This window comes from Channa argus, chromosome 12, assembly GCF_033026475.1.
Source record: "Channa argus isolate prfri chromosome 12, Channa argus male v1.0, whole genome shotgun sequence".
Taxonomy (NCBI): Eukaryota; Metazoa; Chordata; class Actinopteri; order Anabantiformes; family Channidae; genus Channa; species Channa argus.
In genome coordinates this window covers 11,342,223-11,369,722 of record NC_090208.1, presented here as the reverse complement: position 1 = coordinate 11,369,722, position 27,500 = coordinate 11,342,223, and the positions used below count along the sequence as shown (strand labels likewise).

Sequence of the window (27,500 nt, the reverse complement as noted above, 5' to 3'; positions counted from 1 at the left end):
TCTTCTTCCTTGGGCATTGCCAAAAGGTGTGAGACACATCAGTCAAGCCGATCACGTCAGTGAAGCAGATTTGATTTGTCACGCTGTGTAACCTTGAGGCATATTACAGTGGCTCACATGCATCTCTGGCCCCTCACACGTTAGGATAAGTGATGGGTTTGCATACAAGCTTAGCACACAGGTGCAGGATCATTCACTCAAGTCCAAAGCCGTCAGAGTTGGACCTAAGTATGTCCAGAAAACAAATCATCTAAAGGAACTGTGCATAAAATCAAAATTTTTAGAAGCAAAAGCATTTAAAATAAGACACTGAAAAAAATCATGTGACACTTTATTGAGCATAAACTGTGTTTGCAAAATAAAATTCTCATACACATTAATATACAACAAACCATTTAATTCACAAATGTCTCTGCCAACTGTACATTAATTCATGATCAATTCATTTTCTCAGTGCAATGGCATCACTGGAAAACCAATGCAAACAACACCCAACAAGATGGATTTTCTTACCCTAACTCTGTTCTGGCTAAAACGTTTCCCCTGCAACTGAAATCCCAGGTGCGACAACTATGGTGTGTGGGCAGTGTGACTTCATTACTGTACGTGCTTAAAGCTCTTCTGACTCGGGGATTAGCAAAGGCTCCATGGAAACTGTCGGGAGATTGTCTGGACCGCCGGTTGACACCCATCCCAGAGCAGATCTGTTGAAGGTGGGTCGATTTACTGCCGTGTCTCCCTGGAGCTCAGACAAGTTCAGGAGCGGTTCCAGCTGGAGGGGTTTGATGGGAGGAGGTCTGGGTGCCTTGCTGAAGCCACCGAACGGGGTTGCCACCCTGGAGGTGACGGAGTGACAGTGTTAACAGTAGCCATCATGTGCTAATGAGAGGGACTGCAGTGACATTTGAAGTGATGCAACTAATTAAAGCCAAGTAAAGATTTTGACCTGGGGACATATTCTAAGTGATAGCTGCTTAGAGTGGGAAGCACAGCAAGATAAAGGGCAGTGCATGTATTACTGATTCAGCACTCGCATTCATGATAAATTAAAGCAGGACCATGTGAAGTTTGAAAAACAGAACAAACCCACATTTCTGCTGCGAAAGAAAGACTCAACTTATGAGCAATTGAAAACACCATTTATCCATTCAGTGCACTCAGGGGTTTTGTGGCTACAGCATCAGATGGTCAGATTTGACCAGTAGCTTCTGATGTCTGTTGATTTGCTGTATATTTTTCATTACGGAATTTCCTGACTTTTACACTGTGTGGTAGCGTTGACCATTACTCAACAAAAAAATTTTTAGGTCAAAGTGGCTACTCTTTACCACAGTCATGGTTTGCAATGTATGTGTTAGCTGCTTTAAATTTTACAACCAGTCAAAACAAAATTTGTGCATGCAGATTATTAAAAAAAAAACAAATGCCTCAAGGTAACGTTTATGCTCAAGTGACAAAGCCCCCAGGAGCAAAGGATGATGTAATACACGTGTGGTGGTTTAAATGCTGTGTCTGACACTGATGCTAGCCATGATCGACACTTGGTCGGTGTATGATGCCAAACTCCACACTGAGAGGAGGTTGGGGCTGATAGATGTCCCATTTTAAACTTCTTTTGATTGTGACTATGGTTGTTCTATAAACAGTACAACTAAGATGCCTTTGTGTCACAACCTCACCAAAATTTTACAATAACAACAGTTCAAGAGTGTATCTGTGCCACAGGTTGGATGACATGCTCGGACTTTCTGTCGTTACCTGTTGAAACTTTTATATCCTGGTGGACCTGGTCGAGGCTCTGGCTGAGGCATGCGAGTGATGAGGGTGTCAGCTGAGGCCGGGTCATTGATGATGGCCTGCTCCCAGGGTGAGAGGTAGGACTTTGGCACGGCTGTACAGTTGAACTTCTCTGGAGGGATTTCCTTCAGGGGACCCCCATACCCTGGGTGAAATAAACAACATGACGTTTTATTGCCCCCATTTATATTTGTTTATATCTTTCAATCCTGTGGTCAGGACTGGCCACTGGGAAGTAATTGTGTGAAACCCAAGAGCCGAATTCAAAACTATTTCTTCCACTGCACCAAGTAAACATTCTGTCCACAAGAAGCTGATCCTTGGCTTTAAATTCGTTTTTAGTTAAAAAGATCAGAAACATTCATCTGGTCGTGACTAAAAAGGAGTCGGGGTCTGCATGCAGTTCACTGATGTGTCACCTTTAACAATTATGACGTAGTGAAATTAAAATTGTGTGAGAGAGAGAAGATGAGAAAAATTTGCAATTACAAAAGAAAAACAAAAACATTTACATTAAATTTTAGCTGAACTGTTATATAATTTCTTATAAATCTGCAACCTCCTAATGAAAGTGATGTGCTCAACGTGTGTGTCTCCCTGCATAGTCTGTATGTGTTGATGGGAGCAGCCTTTCCAAAGCACTATCCTTCAAACCCACTACTTCACTCAGGGGGAGGGGGCTTGCAAGCTGGAGCATTACATAACACAGGGCGTCATGTCACGTCCTGACCTCTCACAATGAACAATCCCCCTTCCTGAGTTTATGTTTTGCTCTGAGGAGGAAGAAGGAGAGACCAAACAGACCTGTGGGGAAGTTTAAAGATTTTTTTTCTCTCTTTTTTTTTTTTTTTAGGGGGAATCTATTACAAACCATAGTGGGAAGTTGTTCTTGAGGTTGGACATTTGGCTGAGTTGATGTTTTTGTGGGAAGGGATTGTCAAACTCCCAGCTCTGTTGTGTGGGGATGAAAGAGAGACAGCCAGCATGACTTTTTTTTCTACATATACGCAAATGGTCTATGAGAGTAAAGATATGTTTGATGTTGGTCTCTGCTGCGAAAAACCTGCCAACTCTATTTGACTCTAGGCTGTATATCAAAAGCCTGAATAAAGATGTTACCAGTGCGTCAACACAGAACAAGCACCCCTTTGTGGATGAGTCTGCTATTTTAAAAGTTCTTACCATTTGATGCCTGATGCACTTTGCCCTGATTTCTGCCACAGCTGGAGTCACTTCATTCAGACACTGAAGGGTGGTGTTAGAAATAAAACCCCCCACCCCTGAGTAAAAGTACTCATCCTCAAATCAGTTTTATTTTGGTTTTGTGTCAGGATGTGAGTGCAAAGCTGATAGATATCAGTGGCACAAGATGCAAACAGGAAACACTTCCCAATGGTAAAACGTTTTTTTTTTTTTTTTAAATAAAAGATGGTCCCAGCAGATTGTAATGAGGAGTGGTACTTAAGGTGGAGAAGGAGAGAAATAGGGGAATGTGGAGGAGTATATATGAAACAAAGGAGTGGGATGAATATGAAAAAGACTGACAAAGAGAAGAAATATGAAAACATGTAATTATAATCTGCCTGAAGCCTTCACATTCCAGACAAGAAGAAAATGTTTTCCTACATGATCAAGGCCTGCGTGAGTACAAACATTCGTATCAAAACACAGAACATCCAGTGCTTTGTGGAGAGCACAAGCACACAGTCTATCCACCAGGTGCTGTAGCATTTCTAATGAGCTGTACACACCATTTAACTGTGCTGTGTATGTGCAAAAAATAAATAAAATGAAAAATGCGTAAACAAATTAAAATTCTTACCAGATTTGTTAATGAGAACAGATTTCTGCATGAAACACACTCGTCAGGTAAACATTAAATCACTTCACACGAGCAGTTTCTAGTGCATTCTTCGGTTCAAACAGGGATCAAGGGAGGGCAAACTGTTTGCCAGCCTGACTTTAGCTTCCCTTTTTCTCTGCTACAATGGTCCTTGAAAAGTGTTGCCATTCCACTACACTCTGTTCACTAGTGTTACCTACCTGGGGCGATACTGTCTGGATTTAGAACCGTTCTTGTGTCTGGTGTGTTGGATGGCAGCTGGTCCTCACCCAAGCTGTTCTCGCCGTTCCCGTTTTCCTCGTGAGAAAGCACTGTGTTCTAAATGAAAGAGGTGAGATTAAAAGTTCGTGGTCAACCTTCATGGCACGGCAACTTTTTTCAACTGGGCAACTGCATCTGCTGATACGGGTTTTGTAACATGACTGAAACCTCATTGAAACCAAATCGTCCATATTTCCGTGCTTGCATTTCTCAAGTGGACTCAAAGGAGGTTACAAATGTGATTTTTCATGTTGTCCAACAACAACAAGCATGGAAAATTGTTTGCATGTCCACTTTCCCCTCAGTGTTAGAAACAATGGTTTCTGGGCTAGGATAAAATGTACTGCAGCCCAAGTGTCCAGCTTTCATCCCTATGAAAGAAAGTTACGATGATTTACTCCAGGACTTCCTCCGGAAATGTTGACAACTTGAATCCAAATCCCTCCGTTGCCCTGAGCAATAAATAAACCAGAGCTATGTGAGTCCTTTCTCACTTCAAAGATGAGGGGAAAAACTTCCCTGGAGCTTAATAATTATTTTATCTGTGGACGTCAAGCAATAAAAAGTACATGAGGCCCCAACCCAACAAGATGTATCAGGGCATAACTAGTGCTACTAATTAATAATAGAGAAATGTAATTAGTTTGATATAATTGCACCGAGGCTTTTCAGTTGCATTATAAGTGACCCGGTCATGCTAGGACACAGTAAGTAATGCCTGGAAATAAAAAGTGTGTCTTGGCCCATTGCCCGTCCATACACAAAGGGACATTAATGAAGCCATTTATGACCATCTAGAAGATTTCACTACTACTATTGCTGCTCTCAGTCTATAGCACGAGTCAGGCAAACACGTTGAGTGCTTAATCTTTCCCACACACGCTTTGTCAGGACGTAAGGTATTGCGCAAAGGTTTTTCATGTGATGATGGTGCATGAAGGAAAATAAAACACTGGAAGTGTCATAGGCTTACAAGAACCCCTTTATGAAAGTGTGGATTAACAGTGGGCTCCATTCATATCGATCTAGTGCAGTTTTATGTGTATTCATTTGAAACGTTTCTTGATGACGTTTGTTGTCCGAACCATAGGGGGATTCAGTGGGGGGGGGGAGCAGGAGGGCCGATCATCCCCCTGCAAATTACCCTCTAACTTGCTCTCAAAGTCTACCAAATACAATGAAGTGCTTCTAAGGTGCCCTTCTGGCAGAGGGAACACAATGGAGTTTCCCCAGACGCCCTCTAAAGTGTGTGTAGATCAGCAGCAGTAAAGTGCCCCACAGTAGAGCAAACACAATAACGTGCCCCCACAATCATTACAAAAGTAATGAAGTGCCCTTTAAGGTGCATCCACAGAAGAACCACTATGATAACGTGCCTTGTAGATGGCTCCCACAATAGAGCAAATGCAGTAAAGTGTCCCCTGCTGCAGAGAAAACGCCTCACAATAAAGCAAACACGCATTGTTGTTCTCTGCTGATATCAGATGCCCTATAGATTTTTTCACCTCTACCCCTCAGACAGTGTAGGTCCTGCCACTGTTTAGAGCTTATAAAGTTGTAAAAAAATATGGAGTTGTTCTCATTTCTGACTGAAATCTTTCATCCTAAAAGTTGATTGAATACATTTTTCGGAGTTTTGCTAAGCCCATTAAATAGTTTGTTAAAAATAAATTGTGTCTTCCCAGCATGCACTGTTCTAAAAATAATGCTCTCTAAATTGGTATACTTGTAATTGTCTGGCTTGTCTTTAATACATGTTCAATTACGGTAGGTTTGTACTGTGGTTCCATAGGGAACCAAGTTCATCACTCTAACTGCAAAGCTATGATTTTTTTAAATCTCGGTTGCAAATGGACTAAGAAATTTTTATGAGTGTTTGTTTACAATACTACCAAATAAAATCAAATAAACAACAGATAATTCAAATAGAGGCCGCATAGATTTTTCAGTTCAAACAACTACCTAACTAATTAAATTAACTAACAAATCTAAATGAACCAAACTATGACAAGTTTGACTAAGACAAGTGTTGTGCAAAGTTCGCACAACATATAATATTTCAACTGTAATACAGTGTAGACTACACAAACACAAACATGGTTCTAGCTCCATGTTCGATACACCTTACAGGTGCAAACTTTTTTTGCAAGTAAACATTCGAGTGCAAAATGTCCAGTTACTCCAAAAACAATCAGGATTACATGGACATTAGCTGCAGAGCCCGTCTGCTTTTTTTTTTATTGTGTTATTAGTGCCGCACAGTTTCTGCTTACACTGAGCTGCTTGTTGTTTTCATTCTGGATGCTCTCAAAAGTGTATTTTTCGGAGCGTCTCTGGCGCATTTTGAAGAGACGGGAGCCCCGGTTGGAGGCAAGAGACAGCTCCTCCAGCATGATGTCCTTGGGCACGCTCATTTTCTTCCCAAGATCCATCTCTATATCTGCACACAAAGAAACAAACAAAAGACTAAGGAGCTTGCTTGCTTGCAGTTAGTGCTATCAAAGCTTACAGAACACAAATTATATTTGCACGGAAAAAAACCTGCAGCAAAAAGCCGTCTACATGTACTGCTGACTTGGTATTCCTGCCAATAAGATGAATGAGGAATTATCTTCCCTTTTAATCCACTCATGTACAACGCTTGTTTTGTGGTTAGTGCTGCGTGCTTGCAACTGCATGCTAATCATGGAGATGTCACAGGCCTATTTGTGAGCATGAGACAAACAATTTGCCAGAATATCTTTCAGCTGTCAGTAGCCTTCAGCACTCTGCCTGTGCCAGTGAGCCACACAGTTGTCCTGGCCTTGAAATAGAGTGTTTAAAGGACAACGACAAAGGGATTAGTTACTTTGGCCCATAAAAGTATTCATTTACTTATTAATAGTCAGGGTTGTGAAGGGGATGGTTTTCAGCTGCTGCACTGCCGAATGGTGCAGTGCAATGGTGGACTGGGCTCAGGGCATGTTTGATGTTTGGCAGAGTGAGCTGATTTTTACAGTAGTCTGGGAATTCAATTCCTACAGCAAGTTGGAGTGTTAAATCCATGTCTACTGTGTGTGTGACAGCAAGGAGAAGGTAGAGGGGTGAATGAAGCAGGACTATCACTTGTTGTCATAGTGGAGAACTGTGACATGGCTGCCCCTGGGGTGGAAGGGGTGAGGGAAATAGTCAAAGGAGACCGCACACATTCAAGCAGTTCCCACATTCAACGGGACACATAAGAAAGACAACATGGCTGCACATTGGTCATCGATTGGCCAACATCAAGCACCCACAACACGCATTGAAGCAGATAGAATTTATTGGAGCAGAGAAAAGGGCACAGTTAGCACATCTCTTTAAATAACCTTGGGCTGTTAGACTCCAACCACATGCTCTTCAGACATGGCAAGCAGCTGTGTCAGGAGTCTGCGAATCAATACGTTTGAAATTGCCCAAGTGGGCTGTAAGGACAAACACAAAAAACATGGTGCTGTCACAGCAAACACGTGAGACAGTGGATGGAAGAGCGCAGCAGAAAGTTTACACCAAGGGGTCAGTGAACACAACACACAAGCCACAGCACTTTTACAAAGGTTCTCGATAGAAAAAAGGATTTAGCAAAGTATTTGCTCGTCATATCACTTCATCTTTAGCAAATGATCAGTTTAGGATGCGTGGAAACAAGACCAGTTTTTTTACTTCCTTAAATCAGCTTTGGAGTTTTGTCATTGGTTTGCTTTATTCCGTTGGTTTCCCACATAAAAACGAAAAAAATTATATTCATAATCATTAATTTCTGATTTGTAAAATAAATTTAACTGTAACACAAGGCAAGCTGTGACAGGAAAATGTGGAGGGAGCAACTGAAGGAGGTAGTGAGAATCATGCTTGACTCAAAGTTCAAGCGTCACATTAGAAATGGACAGCACACCTGTGGAGAGGCCGAGTGATGGCTTACCTGTCCTGAAGGACCCTCAGGGGGGTGAGTCACAAGTAGTGGCTGTCTCCTCAGCGTAGGAGGTCAGAAAGGTGAGATGCGAGAGGGTCAGACTGGGAAGAGCAACCAGTGTGGGTGCTTGTGCTCGCCAGCGCTGAGGCTCGTCGGAAGGAGGGTGGGGGGAGGGGGCTGAAGCCTGACCTGATTGACTAAGTGGTTGAATGTGTTCGTGGGTGGGTGTCGGTTTGTCTGTTGTCATTGGTATTTAGTTCACAAGAGGAGGGGTGACTAAATTTAGATGCAACTGCTCCCTTGCCCACCATCTATCTCTCTCTGTCTGCCTGATATTAGAGTAGCTCAAGGATCAGTGACTGCCAAACACGGGTGCTTTTACTTACTGTACGTCTAACTTTCTTTTGTTGCATCTATGTGTAAAAATGATTGAATAATGAGAGTAATTTGATAAAATAAAGTATATAGTCTGATTAAAAACTATCCACCTTGAGACGACTATAATATCTGAACTATCCTGTCGTTCCATCTTGTAATATTAGCTGAAAGAGAAAGCTACAGTCTGAGGAATTAAAGCAACTGGCTAAGAATAAAATGAAGTTAAGAGTAAAGAAACCTCAAGGTTGAACAGAACCTTTCATAGTTTTGTACACTGGTAAAAGTTTTAAAGCTGTAAGAGTTTAAATAGCTAAAATAAATAGAAGCTTCTTTACGTACGGCAACTAAAATGTCAAAAGTTTTGAAAATGTGATTAAAAACGGGTAAAAGTAATTATATAAAGTTGATATTGTTAGTAGTACAGATGAATAGCTAAAACAGCCAGTTGGTCAAAGCACAAATGCAAACATAACTTCTCTGATTTAAAGAGGCCATATAATACACAAATTAAAAATTATTCTGAAGCACTACTGAAATAGTTTGGGATGTTTTACCAAACACACCTCTATCCACTCTGTTCTACGAATGAATGTGCTTTTTCAGTGCCAAAATAAAGGGTGATATTACTTCACCCACTCAGTTATACAGTACATTGCAAAGGGCAATAATCTGTTGTAATCTTGCAACTTTCCAAATATACATGATTTGAAAAGCACTCAAGAAATGAAAACACTCCTGGAAATAATGGACAAAGCCTGAACGTCAAAATAAAGTGGTTTCAGCTGCATTTGACTTTTATCAGCGCTCCAGAATTGCAGTGCACAGTCCAACAAGATATATAATCACTGACATCCAGCATGGGAGTGTGTCCCCCCCACCCCCAGGGCCTGCAGACCAATCAGTTGCTATTTGTTTGAAATGCCATCATGTGATAAAGTAGGGAAGTTCTAATGGGGTGCACTCACCTTCTAATCCCATCACTATGTTTCAGAAGCCCCCGCTAAATGTAATTTACTCCATTTCTTTACGTGCCGAACGACACAAATGAAAGGAGGCAGGTTGAGTGTGCAGCACCTAGGAAGGCAAAAGTCTTGATCTTAAGAGCAGTATGTTCACTGACAAATACGAAACTATGCCAGGAACCCCTTTCACAAAATGAAATATTTTCAAGTGTGTTGGACTTTATGACGCAGTGTTCCATTTAATAGCATTTGAAAGTGTCTTCTGTTTATCGTCTCCCTCCGTGTCCTTATCTCTCATTCCTTAAATGCTTTGCAGTAGGTACCCAGCGTTATTATGTAACTGGTGGTCACCATGGGAACAAGTTCGCACCAACCCCTCCCAACCCTCTCCACTGGATCCAAAGCTGGTGACTATTCAAGTCAACACATCATACAAAAAATAAAAAAAATAAAAAATGAAGATGGGATGGTACAGCAAGCAACAAATGGCCCAGAGCACAGTGTTTCATGCTTGGAATACAGCGCAGAGAGCACAAACACAGTGCAATTTGGAAAACAGTGGTGTTTTTACTGTATTTCTTTATTGAAAAACACTGAATGCAAAACCACATCAGAATCAGTTTGGAACAGAAATTGATTACTCGTATTGTATTGTAGGACTAGAAGCGGTGAAGTGTAAGTAGCACGTCAGCATGTTAAGGTATTAACTTGAGACAAAAGACAATGTGGCGTGATCAATCGTATAAATGTTATGAGACTACCTGGAAAGAATCACATGTGGAAACACCAACCTATTTTTCACGTTTGGAGATGATTACAAGTGTACAGCAAAAGCCCAAACCAAACATAAATCCAACACAAAACACTTAACATACTGCAAGAAATTCTCAACGTGCCACTAAGCCTTTCATAAAATAAGTCTTCTTTTAGTCATAATTAGGATTCATCAACTAGTTTTACTCTCAGCTAACAAAACCACTAAAAAAAAAGTCCTTCTACTTACCGCATCTCATTTATCGGTAGTCCAGTGTCCAACAATTTAGCATGTCACTTGTTTTCCCAGGTGCACAAAAAAAAGAAGAAGCCATTTTTACCTTCTCGTCTTCCCTCTCATCTCTCCGTCTCTAATCAGTGGCCACACAGACTAATTAAAATGCATCCCTAATCGCAATGTGACAGTGAAATAATTTCCTGATCTGAAAAACACCACAAATGCTCAAGTTCCATGGATGGAGAATCAACATATCCGGACCAAATGTGCAGTCACTGCAAATACCAGCATGCCAAACACGTACAGAACGGTACATCCATGAGTTCAAAACAATTTTACTATAATTGTTACTATACGATGTGTGTGTTACTGCCTTTTTTCTACAGCCAACAGTTATCTCCAGGTTGTATACTATCACAACGCAGTCACTTTTTACTAACATATCCATTCTTCCTCATTCTAAACAACATACCCATAGCCTCATCTGATCAACTGCAGGCTCACTTCAGTGTATTTACCAAGCTAGAAAGTTAAATGCTCTCCATTCGCCAACCATCTCTTTTGATTATAGCATGCAGTAATTTAATCTAAAACATTTTGCACTACATTCAACTGCAAAGTGTAGAAAGCCTTTAAAACGAGTATAAAACCATATCAAAAGCAAGGCAAATGGTTTGCTGTGTATTCATGTTGATAAAGTGATATTAACAGCACTTGAATGTTGTTATGGTCACACAGAGATGTATCCTACCGCCTCCAACTCCAGGTCTTGCTGGTGTACACAGACTTGAAAGACTGTTCTCCCAAGGGCCTTCTATGCTCAGGGGAGGATACCGAAGGCCCCAGGCTTGCCTGCATCACATACTTCTGAGGATGCCACTGTCTGGGCAGGGATCTGTAACCAGCATGACCGACAGAGGCGGTCACAGAGCTTTTGGTTGGAGACATAAATGATGGCAACGCCACTCGACTCTGGCTGCGGCTTTGGGTCTGGCTCCATGTCTGGCTGCCTGTTTTCTGTCGGGCTTGGTAAGACACCCTGTCCTTCCAATCCATTGGCGGCTCGGGCAGCACTTTACGCTGCGCTGCCAAGCGGATGTTTGAGGCGAGGCTTTGCTGGAGGTTCTGGAAACCAAAGGCTTCATCCACGAGGCCCAAAGGATGCCGGGAGGCGGCCTCCCAGGGTGTAGGGGCTTTGTGGCCCCTCTCTAGCCTGGATGTCTGCATTGCTGTGTGAGTTGTGGAGTTCTGAGCTGGAGGTTTGGGGGAAGAAGAAGCTGAAGCGGACTTGTGCCCTGTGAATGGTACTCTGGCTGGTGAAAGGGAGTAGCTCCTGCCAAGTGCCTGTAAATAAAGATCCAGACATGTTTGTTTTAGCTTGATTTTTAGTCGGCTCACTTGTGCCCTAGCCAAATCAAATTGATTTGGAAACTGTTGGAAAATAGTAACATATCTTATTAGTACTGTAATACTTTAAATATACTCTCATATCCCCCTTATGTATAAGGATTTAAACAAATATGAAGACCTGAAATATTTAGAAAAAACACTGTTACAGTTACGTTCAGCTTAATAAATCAACAACTATTCCTTAATCTAATACATAATATTTGGTCAAAGCACTACTTCTCTGAACAGCCTATGTACATATGGACATCCCACAAAAATAGATTCTCCTTAGTTTTACTGGATCCGCTTTGAAGCAGTAGCGACAATTTAAAAGTATCAGGTCATGATGGCAGCACATGGTTATCCGGGGGGAAAGAAAGCACCACTTTACAGTGGGAAGAGTATGAGAAAGGGAAAGAGAAAAGACAGTGCTGCCATCATCTGGTGATGTGTAAGATCTGCAGATGGTGAAGGCAACAGTGTATGAACAGAAGAAAAGAGAGCGCAGTCAACATAAGGAGAAATGTGGCTGAATGAGTCATGGGTGTTTAAATCCCCCCTGACTCAGGTATCTATTAGGCCTAATACACCTGCATCTGTGAATGGTTCAGTAGAAAAACTAAGGTCATAGTGTCATTCTATTAAAGGATGTTAGCGATGTAGACTATATATTTGCCTCATTGCATATTAGATGAAAAAGGTAGTAGCAGACATTTAAAGCTAAGTAAACATGCTTTGGTTGTTTTTTTCCATTCCATATACCATATTCAACCTATTCAGCTATAAATGGCATGATGAAATATTTCAATGTAAATTTGCATTCAGAATTCCTTTAAAAACAATAGCTGAGATAAAGACACATATAATTAGGTTTGACTAGGAGTATGATTGGTCCTCACAGAGCTGCAATAATCTATTTACCTAGTATGCCATTTCACATCACTTTACAAATAACTTTCTGAAAGTGTATGATACAACATGGTTATACACTCACTGGTCACAACATTAGGTACACCTGTACAATCCAATGCGATCCAATACAGCAGCTCTGCTATGAATTCCACTATTCTACTATATTCACTCTATTTAGATGAAACTAGGTGGACAAAACTTTAAAAACCACCTCCGCCTTTAATGCACTCAAATATGATTTTATGATTCCACCCCCCACATTTCAGAGAGTTTCAACTTAAAAATTGAGAAATGATAACATTGTAAAAGTAGAATCACAGCAGAGCTGCTGCATTAGATTAAATAATGTGTGAATTTGCCTTCACTTTAGTTGCTCAATCAGATTCTTTTGGCGGCTGTTACAAAGCTGCATTTTGTTTTACTAGTAAAAAAAAAAAAAAAACTTTTGAACCTTGATTTTGCAAAAAGATGGTAAGAATACAGTTAATCCAATATAATGGTACTTCAGTGCAAACGGAATGATTTGCGACTATAATTCAATTCCCATTTTTGTGTGAGAATTCATACAAAAGCTTTGTGTGTGTAATTATAGTAAAAGTGGAGAATTGGTGAAAGGCCAGAAATAGAAGAAACTCAAAAAGCATGCTTGAAGGACAAAGGAAAGGAAAGCCAAACAAGGATAGAAGATGTTTTAATTGCACTGCAGAGAATCATACAGAAAGTGCACTATGAAGAGAAAACACACAAAGAAAAATGAAAATACCACAAAGATCAAGAGCAGCCCCATACTAAAAATATATTTGTGAACATTCCTGGGCTGGTTGTCCTTTAATAATCCTTCTTTTGCACATCATTTATCATTTATCCATATAAAACTAAAGCAAGAGAAGACACCTGGAAGGGTGACACTATGAGTTATCTGTTAAAAAAAAAATAATCAGAAAGGTCTGAGAAATAGGGGCTGCTATGGGCTTAAGTTGAAATTTAAGCCTACTATCTCTGGACTTCAGCCCTCCCTCCCATGAGGCTGTTTAAATATAGTACCTAACATGATGCAACAGCTGGTAAAAAGCTTAAAATAAAACTAACCCACTTAAGTGGGTGCTATGGAAAAGACACAGGTGGAAAGGAACTAAAGAAAAATGTTACAAATCAAACATGTAAAGATGAAGCGAGTCAGTGCTGTCAGTTCTTGAGTATGAGTGTGGTCTCCAACCTTTACTTCAAACTCTGGAGAGTTGCTATAAAATCTTTGGACACTGCTGACATTGGAAATTTATCTTTGTGCTTGGTATGGTTACGTCCCTCAGATTCTGCTCTTCTCTTTCATGACTTTATTTTTTTTAACTTTATTTTGTTTTGTTTCATTCAACTTTCTTCTCTTTAAGTTTCATTTACTTTATTTCTCAGTAGAATTAGCCACGTGTCATTTTCAACTTCCCGTTGTCACTGTCTAGCGCAATTCCTTTTTCACTCCTTCCATCCTTTCATTTTATGCTGAGCATCATCATGCTCCCCTACATTTCAAGATTCCCATCATTTTAGACTATTTAACATAAAATCTACGAGAGTTTCCATATCTATATATCCATAAAGTGTTCTTTGTACATTTTTTACTTCCAATTGTTACTGTTACATTCATTTGTTTTTAGTGTTACGTCTGTTAGTTCTCGGAACTTTGAAATCCATCAAGCTCTGTCCTATGACAATGACAAGAGCAGGTAGAGGTGTAGGTAGATGCTATGAAGGCAAGTTTATGTGCTCAAATTTTTCTCTAGGCAGTGAATAGTAGGAGCACTGACCCTTTGCTTTAGAAAGACACCAAGCATCACTATTCAACCAGAATCACTCTTTATCAATTGCTGTAGGCTTCCACACTTGAGCTGAGCTCTTTTTAGCTGTAAACTTAGGCTTAGGCGCAGCTCCAGTGTTGCCACATGATGCAGTCTCAGGCCTTGCAGCCAGAGGGAAGCTAGGAGCAACATAACTACTGGAAAGCTGGGATGGGTACGCTATTGAGGAAGTTGCTAGGTAGGGAGGACTGCTGGCTGGTTGGTAAGGGGTCTGCAATGATTGTTGGTACAGATGACTTGGAGACTGGGGCACTTGGGGCTGATAAGCAGGAAGGGCAGGTTGCTGATACTGTTGGTTATATGGTTGCTGGTAAGGACCACCAGGAGGTTGCTGATAAACATTAGAGGGAGGGTAAATACTAGCTGGGGCTTGCTGGTAGTTGCCATCATGCATCATAGATTGCATGGGCATCCCATAGGCCTGTGGGGGGTACTGAGCATTAAATTGCCCTGCTGGCTGGACAGGTGCCATTTGCTCATACCTAAATGGTTGGTTTTCAACAGGTGGGTTAGAAGGTAAGGACTCTGGCTTAGGTTCAGGGGGCTTGGGTGCCTCTACTGCTGGGCCAAAGGTAAAAAGTGAAGAGCTGAGTTGATAGGGTTGATGCTTCATGACATCTATAACATTAAGGGGTTTATGGACGGGCGTTTGTTTGTCTTTCCCTTTTTTCTTGGCTTTGGATGAAGGGCTGCCTGGAGGCGGCTGTTTTGTTGCTGCTGGGGGATAAAAAGGTGATTGAATAGGATTATATGCTCGCGTAGGAGGGGCACGTACATTGGGAGTATATTTCCAAGCGCTTGGTAGCGAAGCAGCTGGTGATGTTGACCGGCTTGCCTTGTTTGCTTGCACAGTTTCAGAGTCCACGATATACTTCTCCATACGAGACTGCCTCTTGGCAAACATGTCTGCTCCTTTCCCTCTTACAGCTGGCATCTCAAAGGCTGAGCCTGGGGACGATGGGTTTAAGACAGTGGCCATTGGGTTAATGGGTGGTGAAGATCTTTGAGCAATAGTAAAAGAGTGCATTCGCTGAGGTGGAGGAGGAGGGGCACGGTTCTGTGGGGCATTTTGTGGTGGATTCCAAGGTTTTGGAGAAGGACGGGTATTCACCATTGATGTAGAAAGATTTATAGGTGTTTGCTGTGACTGTGGTGCCCAAACATTCACAGGTGTCTGAGGCTGTGTTTGAGCTGGAGCCCATGTATTCACAGGTGGCTGTTGCAAAGTCTTTGACATGGATGGTTGCCAGTTTGACTGTGGTGTGGGCTGGGGTGGAAGTGGTTTAGCCCAAGGTGGTTGATGTTGGGCCTGATTTTGCTCTTGGGCCCAAGAATCCAGGGTGTGCTGACCATGTTCGGGATGGTGCTGGGGCCATGATGGCTGGGGCTGAGCCTGAGCAGATACTGGTGCCCATGGATTTAAATTGGCTTGAGGTTGCACTTGAGGTTGTGCTTGGGGTGCTTGGATCCAAGGCGGCTGAGCTTGGAGATGATTTTGTGATAGAGGCCAAGTATTAATTGACGGCTGCTGAGTCTGAGCTGAGACCCAGGGTGGAGGACTTTGGCCTGGTGCTTGGGCCTGTGGCCATGATTGCTGTGGAGCCTGAGACAGTGGTTGCTGAACCCATGGCAGCTGTTGCTGGGATTCTGGCGGAATTGGTCGAACCCAAGGAGGTTGTGCATGGGACTGTTGCACCCATGCTGGTTGATGCTGAGTTTCTGTTTCTGATGGCTGAGCCCATGAGGCCTGGGAAAGTTGCTGCACTGGTTCTTGAGATTGACCCCAGGTTTGCTGCAAGTGTGGCTGCTCATTAGATGGTGTCCAGGATGACTGTACCTGTGACTGTGATTCATCTTGAGGCTGACCCCAGGATGGCTGAATTTGAGGAGTCCATGTATTTGTAGATGGTTTGGAGTGTGTCTGAGAAGGCTGCTGGGTCACCCAAGATGGTTGTGTTGGGGACTTACGTAGAAGTGGTTTATGGGGCTGCACTTCAGCTGGGTGCCAGGAATTGGTAGATTCTTGTTGTTGTGCTTGAGTTTGTGCTGCAGCCCATGTACTTACAGGAACAGATTCAGGCTGTAGGGTAGAATTCATGTGACCATTTTCTTCATGGGCTGTCACTTGCTGGGGCAGTTGTTGAGATTGGGCTTCTGGGGGAGTCCATGCTTGCTGCTCCATTGTGGTAGAGATGACAGGAGCCTCCTGGGTGGGGGGAGGGGAATAAGGCTCAGGGGCAGGTGCAAGAGTTGGCTCTAGCTCTGGAGCAGGGGTAATCTCTGTGGTGGGGGCTACAGCAGGTGTGGATACACTATTTTCAGCACACTGAGGCATGTCCTGGTTGGTCACTTCTGTCTGTGGGGACCAAGGAGGAGAGTTGGGGTTGATCACAGGCTTCGGAGCCACTGGTGGAGGAGTTTTATGTTTAACTCGCTGAGACTGTAGGAAATTACAAGCCTCAGCTCCAAGGCTAAGGTAGTCTTCCTCCCCTCCAGACTCAAAACCCAACTTCTTGCCACTCCTGTTAAGGAGGTTCAGCAGTTCTGGGTTGGGTGACACTTTTGGTGCTTCCTTAAATGTGAACATAGGCTTTGCAGTAGTCTTTCTTCTTGCATCCAACAAAAGGCCAGTCTTAATTGCAGGAGTAGAAATGCGCTCATCGCGGGAAGCTATCTGCTCCCCTTGGCCCACAGAATCCTGGTTGGTCCCACTCATTGGTGGAGAATAAGGGGTAGCCGCCATGTTTTCCACTGAGAAGGGCTTTGCAGTACGATTGCTGAAAGAAGTCTGTATTTCACTGGTGTGATGTTGTACTGTGCCGTTAACATTGGCCGAATAGTGCTGCACTTGCTGTTGCTCTTGATGATATTCTTGCTGCGGCTGATACATTTGTTGTTGCTGATAAGGCTGTTGCTCATGTTGCTTATACTGCTGTAGATATTGTTGTTGTTGCTGCTGCTCCTGCTGCTGCTGCTGTTGGTAATTCTGTTGTTGCCCATAGTACTGTTGCTCCTGATATTGCTGGTACTGTTGCTGCTGTTGACTTTGTTGCTGTATATTTACATCCATGTACGCCTGGCTCTTTGTTATGGACTGCATGTACGACTGCTCCACGGCCTTTTTTTCAGGCTCCTGCACTCCTTCCACAGGAATCCCCTGGCGTCTAAGCTCCTCATGTTCAGCAGAAATCTCATCCATTCTCTGGCGTCGCTGGGCAAACATTAGGGCGCCCTTGCCCTTAGTTTCAGGCAAACACTCCATCTCTTCTTGGTTCTTCAGGTTCCTTTCAATCTCAAGGAGTCCCTTGTCCCAGTTGATGGTTAACACACCTTTACTACTATGAACATTAGTGAGGAAATGCTTGTCAGAACTGTTCGGGGCTAGAAGGGTAAATTCGAAAGTGTGGTTTCCTTGTTGGCTATCTGCTTCCTCGTCCTCTTCGTCGCTGTACTCTGGTTCGTCTTCTCCTGTGCCGTAGCTTACAAGCGTGAATTTTTTGGCCCTCTGCCGATGTTTCTTGAACATCAGCGCCCCCTTGTTTTTGGGGTTGGGCGGAGCAGCCGTGAGAAGGAGCGCAATATGTTTACATTTGGACTTAGCTTCCTTCACTTGCTTCTCAGACAGACTCTCACTACGCCTGAGCCCTGTTTAGAGAAGCAAAAAGAAAGATTTCAGTGTTTATAATAACGGGTTCCAAATAGGGGAATCAAAAGATCCCCCTGCATCTCTTGAGTGGTCTCAATCTGAAATTACAGCTATTAATAACTTACAGGACAGCTCATATCACCTCAATCTCTTTAAAGTATATTTTAGAAAAGAAACTCTTAAAAGCAATTAGTATTTAGCCTTTTTTATCACTAAGGTAAACAGTCAACTTTAAGCCAATCTCTGAACTGATCACTGATTATTCAATTTTGTTGAGTAAATTACTTACAATTTTGAATGTGAAGATACATTTTATATAAAAATAAATACATGTTGTTTGATGCAAGTCCCAATTGAATCCATCTCTCATCTAAAATATAAAAATAGAGCTTGTACAAATCACATTGTGACAGCTTAAACCAATTAGGTTTCACTAACTACAGCTTTCAATATGATCATACAGTTCAACCAACACCTATTTATAACAGTTCGAGCAAAAGCTTTCATGAGGGATGGATTTATTGCAAGACTGTTGTATAAGAGTTGTATGAATTGTTTGAGCAAGATGTACCTAATAATGTGTTAGCTATGTGTGTTTTTAAACGTATGTCTAAGTACTTTCCCTCATTTGTAATTGCATTATTTGAAATTTACTCAATTGACCATACAGTGAAGCATCAAGCCGTAAAGCAATTTTGAAACTCTGAGCCGTGTCTAATATCCTCATATGTTCACACACATTGCACTACCATAATTCAGTTGGTAATCATCATACTGTATATTAGACAGGAAATGGAACATAAAAATATTAAAGATAGACTCCATGCATAAATACAGTGTCCTTAACAGCCCTCATATCTGAGTTCACAAACTTTAAACCCTTTCTTCTTCTTACTTACTGTTAAAGTTGCAGACACTTTGTTAAACTGAACATAAACATCCAACTGCAAACACTCTTTTAAATAATCCAGCAATGCCGTGGTTTAATAAAATAACAAAGAAGTCATACTTTTATATCTTCCTGCAAGACTAACCTGAAGGTGGAGGAGACAGCGGGAGTGAGCAATAGACTCACTTTTTTAGCTCAGTTAAAGCACCCAGTTTGAAAGGATCAGGTAACGGGCTCTTGGAGCACATGCTGGTGTCTGTCAAAGGGCCACTTCTGCAGGCATCATCAGCGTGCCCGTGTTATATTTATGTCTTCTACACAGCTCTGAGGAACGCCTGAGTATCTATGTTCATCATGAAACCTCTTTAAATGGGTGGGTCAAGATCTTTTATGGTGTAGCAGCTTCATCATTTTGTGAAACGTCTGTCCTTTTTATCAATTTGTATAAAAACATTTTATACTGAGCTTTTCTTGACTGCCACTATTGGATCTGTAACCCCCCCACACATGCTATTTTTAAAATCACACCCTGGACACCAGTTTTTGCAATGCTTACATAATGTGGAATGCAATTTAGTGACATATTGTATGAGTTTGCTGATCCGCACTCTTAAAGAGAAGAAAACCCTTTGACTCAAACACATTGAAAAGTGGAAAGCATGCCCACAAAATACTCTATAGTACAAGTGGCAATGGTCCATGCGACGGCTACTTACTGGCGTGTCTTGCCCGATGTTTGTTAGGTTTGTCTTGCTCCTCCTCAGAATCAGAGTCCTGCTCTTCAGGTGGTGTCGCGTCTTCTGAGGGAATTCCAAATGAGACAGTAAAAGACCCAGGAACTCCCTTGCACTGCCCTCCTTCTTCCTCTATTTGTCTTTTAGATCCAACAGTTCCAGTGACCCGGGGGCCACCCACACTCAGGATGCCCCTCCCTGATTCTGATGCTTCTGGCTGCTGCAAAATGACCTCAAGCTGCCCCAGCATCGAAGGGGAGCTGAGTACCACCCCGTGCTGGCTGAGCGGCTTTCGGACAGAGCAGGGCACCGAGTGTGATGTGACAGTGCTATGGATCATCTCAGTGGTCTCTCTATTTGAGACTTCTCCCTCAATCCCACGTGCACTCCCAAGAGAGGCGCAGCCTGCATCATCCAGCGTTTGCTCCGAAAGGGACACCTGCAGCTCAACCATGTCCCCGGGGGAGAAGCACCTCTGTACTTCTTCATCATTCTCCTTTAAAACAGCCTCCCGGTTTCTCCGATCACAAGGTGACGGAGCATGGAGCTGGGTGCAAAGCAGCTGGGGCTTCTTGCTGTCCAGCTCCCGATAGTAGGCCTCATCGTGGAACTCGGATATGATGAGTTCTCTTGGGCTTTGGGAGCTGTCCTTTGAGGAGAAGATGTGAAGGGTGGTGCTTTCTAAAGCCTCGCCAGAAGAATCCTTCTCACCACAGTGTGTCTCTTCTGATTCATAATCATCAGCGGGGCTGGAGCAGGATCTGTCAGTGACAATGAGTGATGAGGACAACTTTAGTTTATTAACTAATGTTTATGATTAAAATAGATAATGCCACTTCTCATTTGGTAAAATAGCTCAAGGTTTAGCACTTAATCCCATCCCTATGTAACACCTTAGGTTGTTGAGAAGGTAAAGCCTGTCTTCTACTGCTGACGTTGTCAAGATAATAGATTTATACTTTATGCAGGACGTTAAATGAAAGGGTCAGGTCACCGAGGTGGAAAGTAATCATGCTTCAACATCGCACCGCCTAATTTACACTTTCAAGGTCAGCAGCGAGTAGCATAACAGAATGTCATTATCTGTGACTGCAATAATTCAATTGAAGTCAATTAGACCTCTGTGGCTTGTGCTTTTCTCCAAATGGGGAAGAGTGATATAAAGTAATACATTTTGATAGTCACAAGCTGAGGTCATTTGCTCTGAAGATCTACAGAGACGTGATCCACACAGTCATAGAAATGATCTTAATACAAATTCTGTAGTTTGCTTTATAGCACTAGAGAACTAAAAGTACTTGATTTGGGAGCAACTTTAAATCCCTCTGCACTGTATATCATAAGGCATAAAGAGTGAACTGCCCTTTCAACCAGCTTTTAAGTTGAAAAAGTTATATTTTACAGTGCACAGTTTAAATGTGGTCACATTGATACTGTCACCCTGATCATCACACAGGATAATGAATAATGACTAAACTGCAGCATGTCAATCAAACACACACACGCAGTATATTCACAGGCAGACATTCAGTGAACTATGCAAAAGGGCACAGGTCATAAAACAACACACTATCTAAATGCTAATACAGTGGTGCTACAATCACTTAGATCAAGGACCCACGCTGCAGTGTGGCTCAGTTGTCATTATATCCATATTAACAGTACAGTAATTTCCAAATGTGACTTCCTGTTCTCGTTCTCTGGAATTCACAGATTTTCATTTCAGAATCAATTTGAGGGGTGTTATGTGGAGCTACCTTTTGAGAAGCAGCTGCAGGCAGTCGACCGATCTGTTGATGAGTGCGATGGCTCGTAAAAGGGTGAGATCAACGCATGGCTCTCCGTTGAGTGAGACCACCTCATCGCCTTCCCGCACTCCAGCCAGGAAGGCCTGGCCACCTTCATCTATCTGTGGATGACAGCATCCTTTTAGGAGCACATACATCCTCAGTGAATTATGAATATAAAAAAACATGTTTGTAGACTGCAATATAAATACTTTAGTGGTATTAAATGAGAACATGCATGGTGGCTTTTAGGTTTGGAAATTGATCTAAAATGATTGTCATTAACAAGGCGCCACTGTAGGGTAAAGCTCAATTACAAAATAATGTACAATTAGTGTCACTGACATAGAAGAGGTTGGTGAATAATGATAAAAAGTGGCAATTCTACCTTGAATATTACCATGCGACTAGTGTAGCTGTAGGCCAGCTTTGTGCAGAGTCATTTAAAGGGCACCTCTTAACACAGTTAAACTAATGGCTGATGGATTCATTCTTTTGTAATTGGTGCCCGAGGCCTGTAAAATGGCTCATTAATAAGAATGTCTAATAGGGAGAAATACCCAATAAATTTTGCAGAAAAGACCACTTATACAGCCAAAGGGATAAATGAGTACTTCGGCGCTATCTCATAAAAATAATATGAAAATACTGGATCAAATAATGCTCCGCAACTCAGTTTATTCACCATAACGAAGGTTTGGAAGCCTGGCTAATTGCCCTAAGGGATTCTTCTACTGTTTTTTTTACAATAATGTTTATGATACTTCAAAATCAGCACTGATTAAATGTTGATGTCACTGAATGTGAGTAACAGACCCTTTTGTCCAGCTATCTCCCTTCAAGTAATTTTATCAAACCATCACAAAAGCAAAACAGTCTCCCTGGTTTCTTTTGACGAAGTGCCTCAGTACAAAAGTTACTGGCAAGCAGCAGCCTTATTAAGTGTGGAACAGCTCATAGCTCAGGCATCTTCAAACTTATAACAGCCATGGTAATTTATTTATTTATTTATTAATTTGAACCAATGATATCTTTGTTCTGTTTTATTATAAATACGATATGATAGAAATTTACACCGAATGTAAAATGTATTGCTTTTAAGTTAGAATTTGCATGCTGCTGTACTCTTGCAGCAATGTACATCCAGTGCACACACCAGCAGTAAAGCCATCTTGTCACTAGAAGGCGCACACATGTCTGCAAAAGGTGGAAGAGGACTATGTCTATGCATAAAACTGCAGCATGTGTGCAATTTCTGTTTGTCTTGCATTCTAGAGGAAGACACAAAAGTGCAACTTATTGCATCCAGCAAAAGCAAGAATTCCGACACAATACATACGCAGACAGGCAGTAAGCAGACCAATAAAAACATACCATAGGTACGTGCAGCATATTTTATGAGTTACTTTATAGAGGTTGTAGCTTTCAAATAAACCCTCCTTTTGAGTTCATCCTTGAGGTTGTGAGAGCAAACAGGCCCTATAAGGCAACCTGTGCGCCTGTCTATGGGGACTCAATATCACGACGGGGAGGACAGTTCGTCTGGACCGTCAAAGCAACCATTCATGCTCCAAAAAAGGAGGGGAAACATTAGTCGTTGTCTCCCCCTCGCAACACCAGCATACACAAACAGTCAGGCAATTTTCAGTCCTGTTTGTCATAAATTGCTTGTAAAGAGAGAGAGAGAGAGATGCAGTAATAATGCTTGAAATAATAGAAAATGAAGGATAGTATACAAGAGGGAGCATTTAAAAATTTTTTTTTTTTTACTCCAATGAAGTGCTTTATAGAAATACCTGATAATCAGGGCAATCATCAGAATTTACACCATGTGGGGCCTCAATTATTTAATGGGCTTAAACACAACCGAAAATCACAGGAAACTAAGGACTATGTTATGTGCCCACATGGCTCCTGGCAGTTCCTATACTTTACAGCTTCAAGCAATTATGTTTTTACATTTCAGGCAAATATTTTCCAGCTGCTTTACAGGTAGCATTCAGATCATGTTGGGGGTTCATTCAATGTCTTCCTTCACTCATCTCCTCTTTTTTTTTTTAGCATATACTGTTGTAGTATAGTAAGCCGAATATTTTCATAATAAACATACTACAAGAGTTATTTTGAAGTGAGTGACAGCTCAAATAAATCAAAGCAATAAACTGTTTGTGAACACCAAAGAAATCATATCGATGAATAATGAATGAAAAAATAAACATCACAGTGGATGATGTTGACGTTTTAGAAAACGTTTACGTTGATTTTAAATCCCCCTACTCTTCTCCTTAAGCTAAATAAACCAATTAAAAACACACTAGTTTTGCTAAAAACTACTGTTTCCACCAAACAAAACCACATTTCTATGCTTTGTTATAGATAAATGAAAATACTACATTTGCAGTATCTAGAATTCATGCTGGCAGTATTATTATTACCTGTGTTTTTAAGTGAGGTGGAAAAACATGATGCAGACATGTTTCATAAGTTAAAGACGTTGAACTTAATTTGACTACAATTTTTAATTTCATAATCCGAGTCATCTCCAACTTGGCTTTATTTTTATGTGGTACTTCATAGAATTAAACATACATAGGCTACTAACACTATCAGAAAATGAAGACGGTGAAGCACAGACCTTAACAATTAATAGTTATTACTAGTAATAGTAACTTAATAGTTTAAGGTGAATCAAAAGCAAAAAAAAAATATGTGACTGTTTCTAAACCAGGATGTAAATATTTTGCTGAACAACACAATGCCAAAAGTTCAGTAATGGAAGGAGCAGTGGAGCACTTTATTTACTCTGGGAAATCAGCGGTGAATGAATGAGGCAATGGCATTTGGCTGATTGCTTGGCAGCCTAATAAGGTTTCTATGGTGCTCTATTAGGGCTGAAACATTGGCAACAATTGCCCTCTTTGCTGTGGAAAGGCCACTATAACTCGAGCAAGGAATACTTTTAATTCAAGCTACACCATTTAATGAACTTGGATGCTGTTTGGATTATTCCTTTTAGCTGCGCTTCATTTCAACATGCATACTCCTACTACTCGCTGTAACGATGGAGCCTGTGGATACGTACATTACATTTGCTTTGTCATTCACTGCTCCATAGCTGAGCTGATGCACGTTGACGTTCCTCATACCTTAGTCATTGGGAGGCCATAACTGTCTCCTGTTCATGTTTCTAGGGTTTAAGCAATTTCTAGTTTGGATAATCTGTTTAGTATTAACACAGATTACATCACAAGTATTTCTACTCTTTTTTTTTTCAAAATGTGCATAACATTGCCACCATAGTTTAGATACAAACTCTTCCATGTTTTTCTAAAGGTGTTGCCGTATTTGTAGATCATGACTTGTAAAATGTGCATTGTACAGTTTCTGTACCTTTAAAACTAAATGACCTCATCAACTTTGTACTCAGGCCAGGGCTCCAAATAAGAAGAAAAATACAGCCTGCCTTATAAGGAAAGAAGCTTTTAGGAGTGGATACCCCGTGTCCTTACACTGTGCTGCCTGTCAGTGCATCGAACAATCACTTTCTCTCAGGAAACAAAACAGTTTCCACTACATTTACCAGAAGCTTTAAAAACACATTTTATCCGACACAGGGGAACCTGTAGCTTAAGAACATTTGGCATGATGCCGTTTGCTTTATTGACTTTTACCTAACAGACGTGGCTCTGTGTCCTTCCCACAAGAAGCGTTTGGAGGCAGAGTTATGTCTTCCAGATGAGGTGGACTAAAAGACCCAGATGTCCTGGACTGAGGCATAGGCATCATACGTACTTCACTTTAATGGGAAAGCACTTAAATGAAGTGTATTCACAACACTGTTATGTAACACATGAGAACACTTTGAAGGCTGGAATACTCTAAACACCACACTCGTGACTAATTTTAGACAGTAAAGTTTCAGGGGAAAATTAATTTCCAAAGCTTAAACATGTTTGTAGAGGAGCAACCCCCCTCCCCCCCAAAAAAATACAAAAAACAAAACAGGTATGAGATATTCGTTATGTTGAGTCACGCTGATGCAGGACGATGTGGGGTTTTAATAATATTAACACACCTGAGGTTGTTTTGAATCTACTTTTTAAATACTTCCATCAGAAAAGTAAAAATAATGATTACATTATACAAATTATTTTATTACCATCTTTATGTTTTTTATATAAGATGCTTACTAAATGCCAAAATCACTGATTGGTCAGTTCTTTTTCTGTTGAGATCCACTACCTAGATGTTTATGACCTAATGTCAGCAGATGTGAGGCCATGTATTCCTTTGCAATAGACTATTTCATGCCAACAAATGTGGAAATAAATATTCCTATTTATTCCAACACCTCCATAAAAGTCACAAATGAACTTCAGAATTGATGTTTCTATTGTTTGAACCAGATTTAAACATCCGCCATTGAAATGATCGATTGATGCTTTCGGAGCACTTTCTTCTGGTGGAGCTTCAACATTGCAGGAATGCAGCATAAGAAAAACATTTACATGTTCACTACGCAGAGGACAAGTTGATGAGGGATCTGTGCAGCTTGAATACTTGTGCCTATATATACTACACCATATATAGAGCCTCAGCTGCTCTTCAAAGTAAAGACACCTGGATTTTCTTCTTTGAGTTTACATATACTACACCTTGAACATCTACTGAACTCTGATCTTACAAAAGCCAGCAAAAACTTCTGAGAAATTCTGAGTAATAGCAAAACTATTTCTTTGGGTATTTACAAAGATGCTCCTTCCCTGTAAAAGTATGTTATTAGAGATCCATACAGTTCTGCAATATTTAGTGATATTTTATGTACAATATGTGTGTAAACTGTAATCCTACTAATATATACTTTTTATGTCCTAAACCAAGTGAGTTCATTATCACAGGCCACATGAAATTCTCTACTGTTGCCTATAAATTTTATTGCTGCACTATCAGGTTAAACAAATGCCATGCAGCTAAAATGTTTTTAATGTAATCTAAAATTTGCCTAACCTTCCTGCAACTTATCTGAATTGTGTTTAAAAGTCATATCTGCGTGGTCATATGTTAGTTTTAGCTGATCCTGAACTTTTTTAATATATTAATTTGCATTGGTATTCCTATATCATGCAACACAGCCTACCTTTCACATGTGGGGCTGGTTACTCATCTGAACAATGCTTTGTTTTCTTGCTGTAGTTTCTGGGAGTAATAACAGATCAAACTGCTCTCAGCTTCACACTCTCTCGGCCTTGACCATATAAGGGTCCAGAGGAATCTTGCACCAAAACACAGCCAACGCTCACAAAAATGCAGTGACACTGCACTCCTCTGAATAATTCCTCTCCCACCGGGGATTGTTCTAATTTACAAAATGATTTTTTTCATCCCATGACTAAACAAAACTCTATCAAAAGTAAAACTGTTCCATAGCCTACAGAGGTGGTACTTCAACATGAAAACCCAAACTGGTAAATTTATGGGATCTTCACATTATTTTCATCTTTGCAGGGAAAACCCAAGATTCCCAGATGATTTATACAGGAAGTAACTAAAGTCTAAGAAAACTAAAACCTGATCCAACTCAATGTATTATTATTTAAGGGAACACCTGCTACCATTTAAGACAGACAGACAGACAGACACAGAGAGAGGTAGATACACACCTGAGAAATTAGGAAAGGTCTGTAGGTGTCCCCTTCTCCTTCTCTAAGAGTGAATCCCCAGGGCGCACCACCACGCAGCGTTACGCAGACGTAATCCCCGATGCCCATGCTGCCAAACAGCTCCTCAGCCAAACCTCCACGGCGCGGTCATCAAGCTCACAGCCAGGCGAGCAGCACTTTGCAACAACTTCCACCTCCGCACCTCTGTATAATCCCCATCATCTGAGTTCTCCCTGAGTCCAGCCCGTTTTAGAAACGTCACTGCGCACGGACCCGCCAGCAGGCGTTGCACGCAGCAGCTGCTGATTTGTCCCATTGAACTGCTGGACTCCACAATGTGGAGCTGTAGCATCCTAACAAACTTTATGGAGATTGTGGTGACAGTGGAAACTTACTATCATCAACTTATGCAAAAAAGAGCAAGCAGTCTTAAAAAGCGCCCGTGAAGAACAAACATCTGAAATAAT

At 41.3% G+C, this 27,500-nt stretch overlaps 2 protein-coding genes across 3 annotated transcripts; both read right to left on the bottom strand.

The window, feature by feature from the left end:
* Positions 1-382: 382 nt before the first annotated feature.
* On the bottom strand, positions 383-6,374 carry LOC137138178 (myozenin-2-like). Its single transcript, XM_067525196.1, has 4 exons — positions 6,175-6,374; positions 3,841-3,958; positions 1,759-1,942; positions 383-836 (listed from the first exon to the last, which is right to left on the bottom strand). Exons 1-4 carry the CDS (start codon positions 6,331-6,333, stop codon positions 611-613), a joined length of 687 nt encoding a protein of 228 aa, XP_067381297.1. The 5' UTR covers positions 6,334-6,374; the 3' UTR covers positions 383-610.
* A 3,357-nt stretch (positions 6,375-9,731) lies between these two features.
* Positions 9,732-27,221, bottom strand: LOC137138175 (synaptopodin-2). 2 transcript variants are annotated; one of them, XM_067525183.1, is made up of 5 exons: positions 27,034-27,221; positions 21,344-21,495; positions 19,569-20,347; positions 15,093-17,962; positions 9,732-11,507 (listed from the first exon to the last, which is right to left on the bottom strand). In XM_067525183.1, the coding sequence occupies exons 1-5, from the start codon at positions 27,139-27,141 to the stop codon at positions 10,911-10,913; spliced, it is 4,506 nt and encodes a 1,501-aa protein (XP_067381284.1). In that variant the 5' UTR covers positions 27,142-27,221; the 3' UTR covers positions 9,732-10,910. The 2 variants fall into 2 exon arrangements, with proteins under 2 accessions (XP_067381284.1, XP_067381283.1); XM_067525182.1 differs by lacking the exon at positions 9,732-11,507 and having other exon boundaries at positions 13,140-17,962; positions 27,034-27,215.
* Positions 27,222-27,500: the final 279 nt, after the last annotated feature.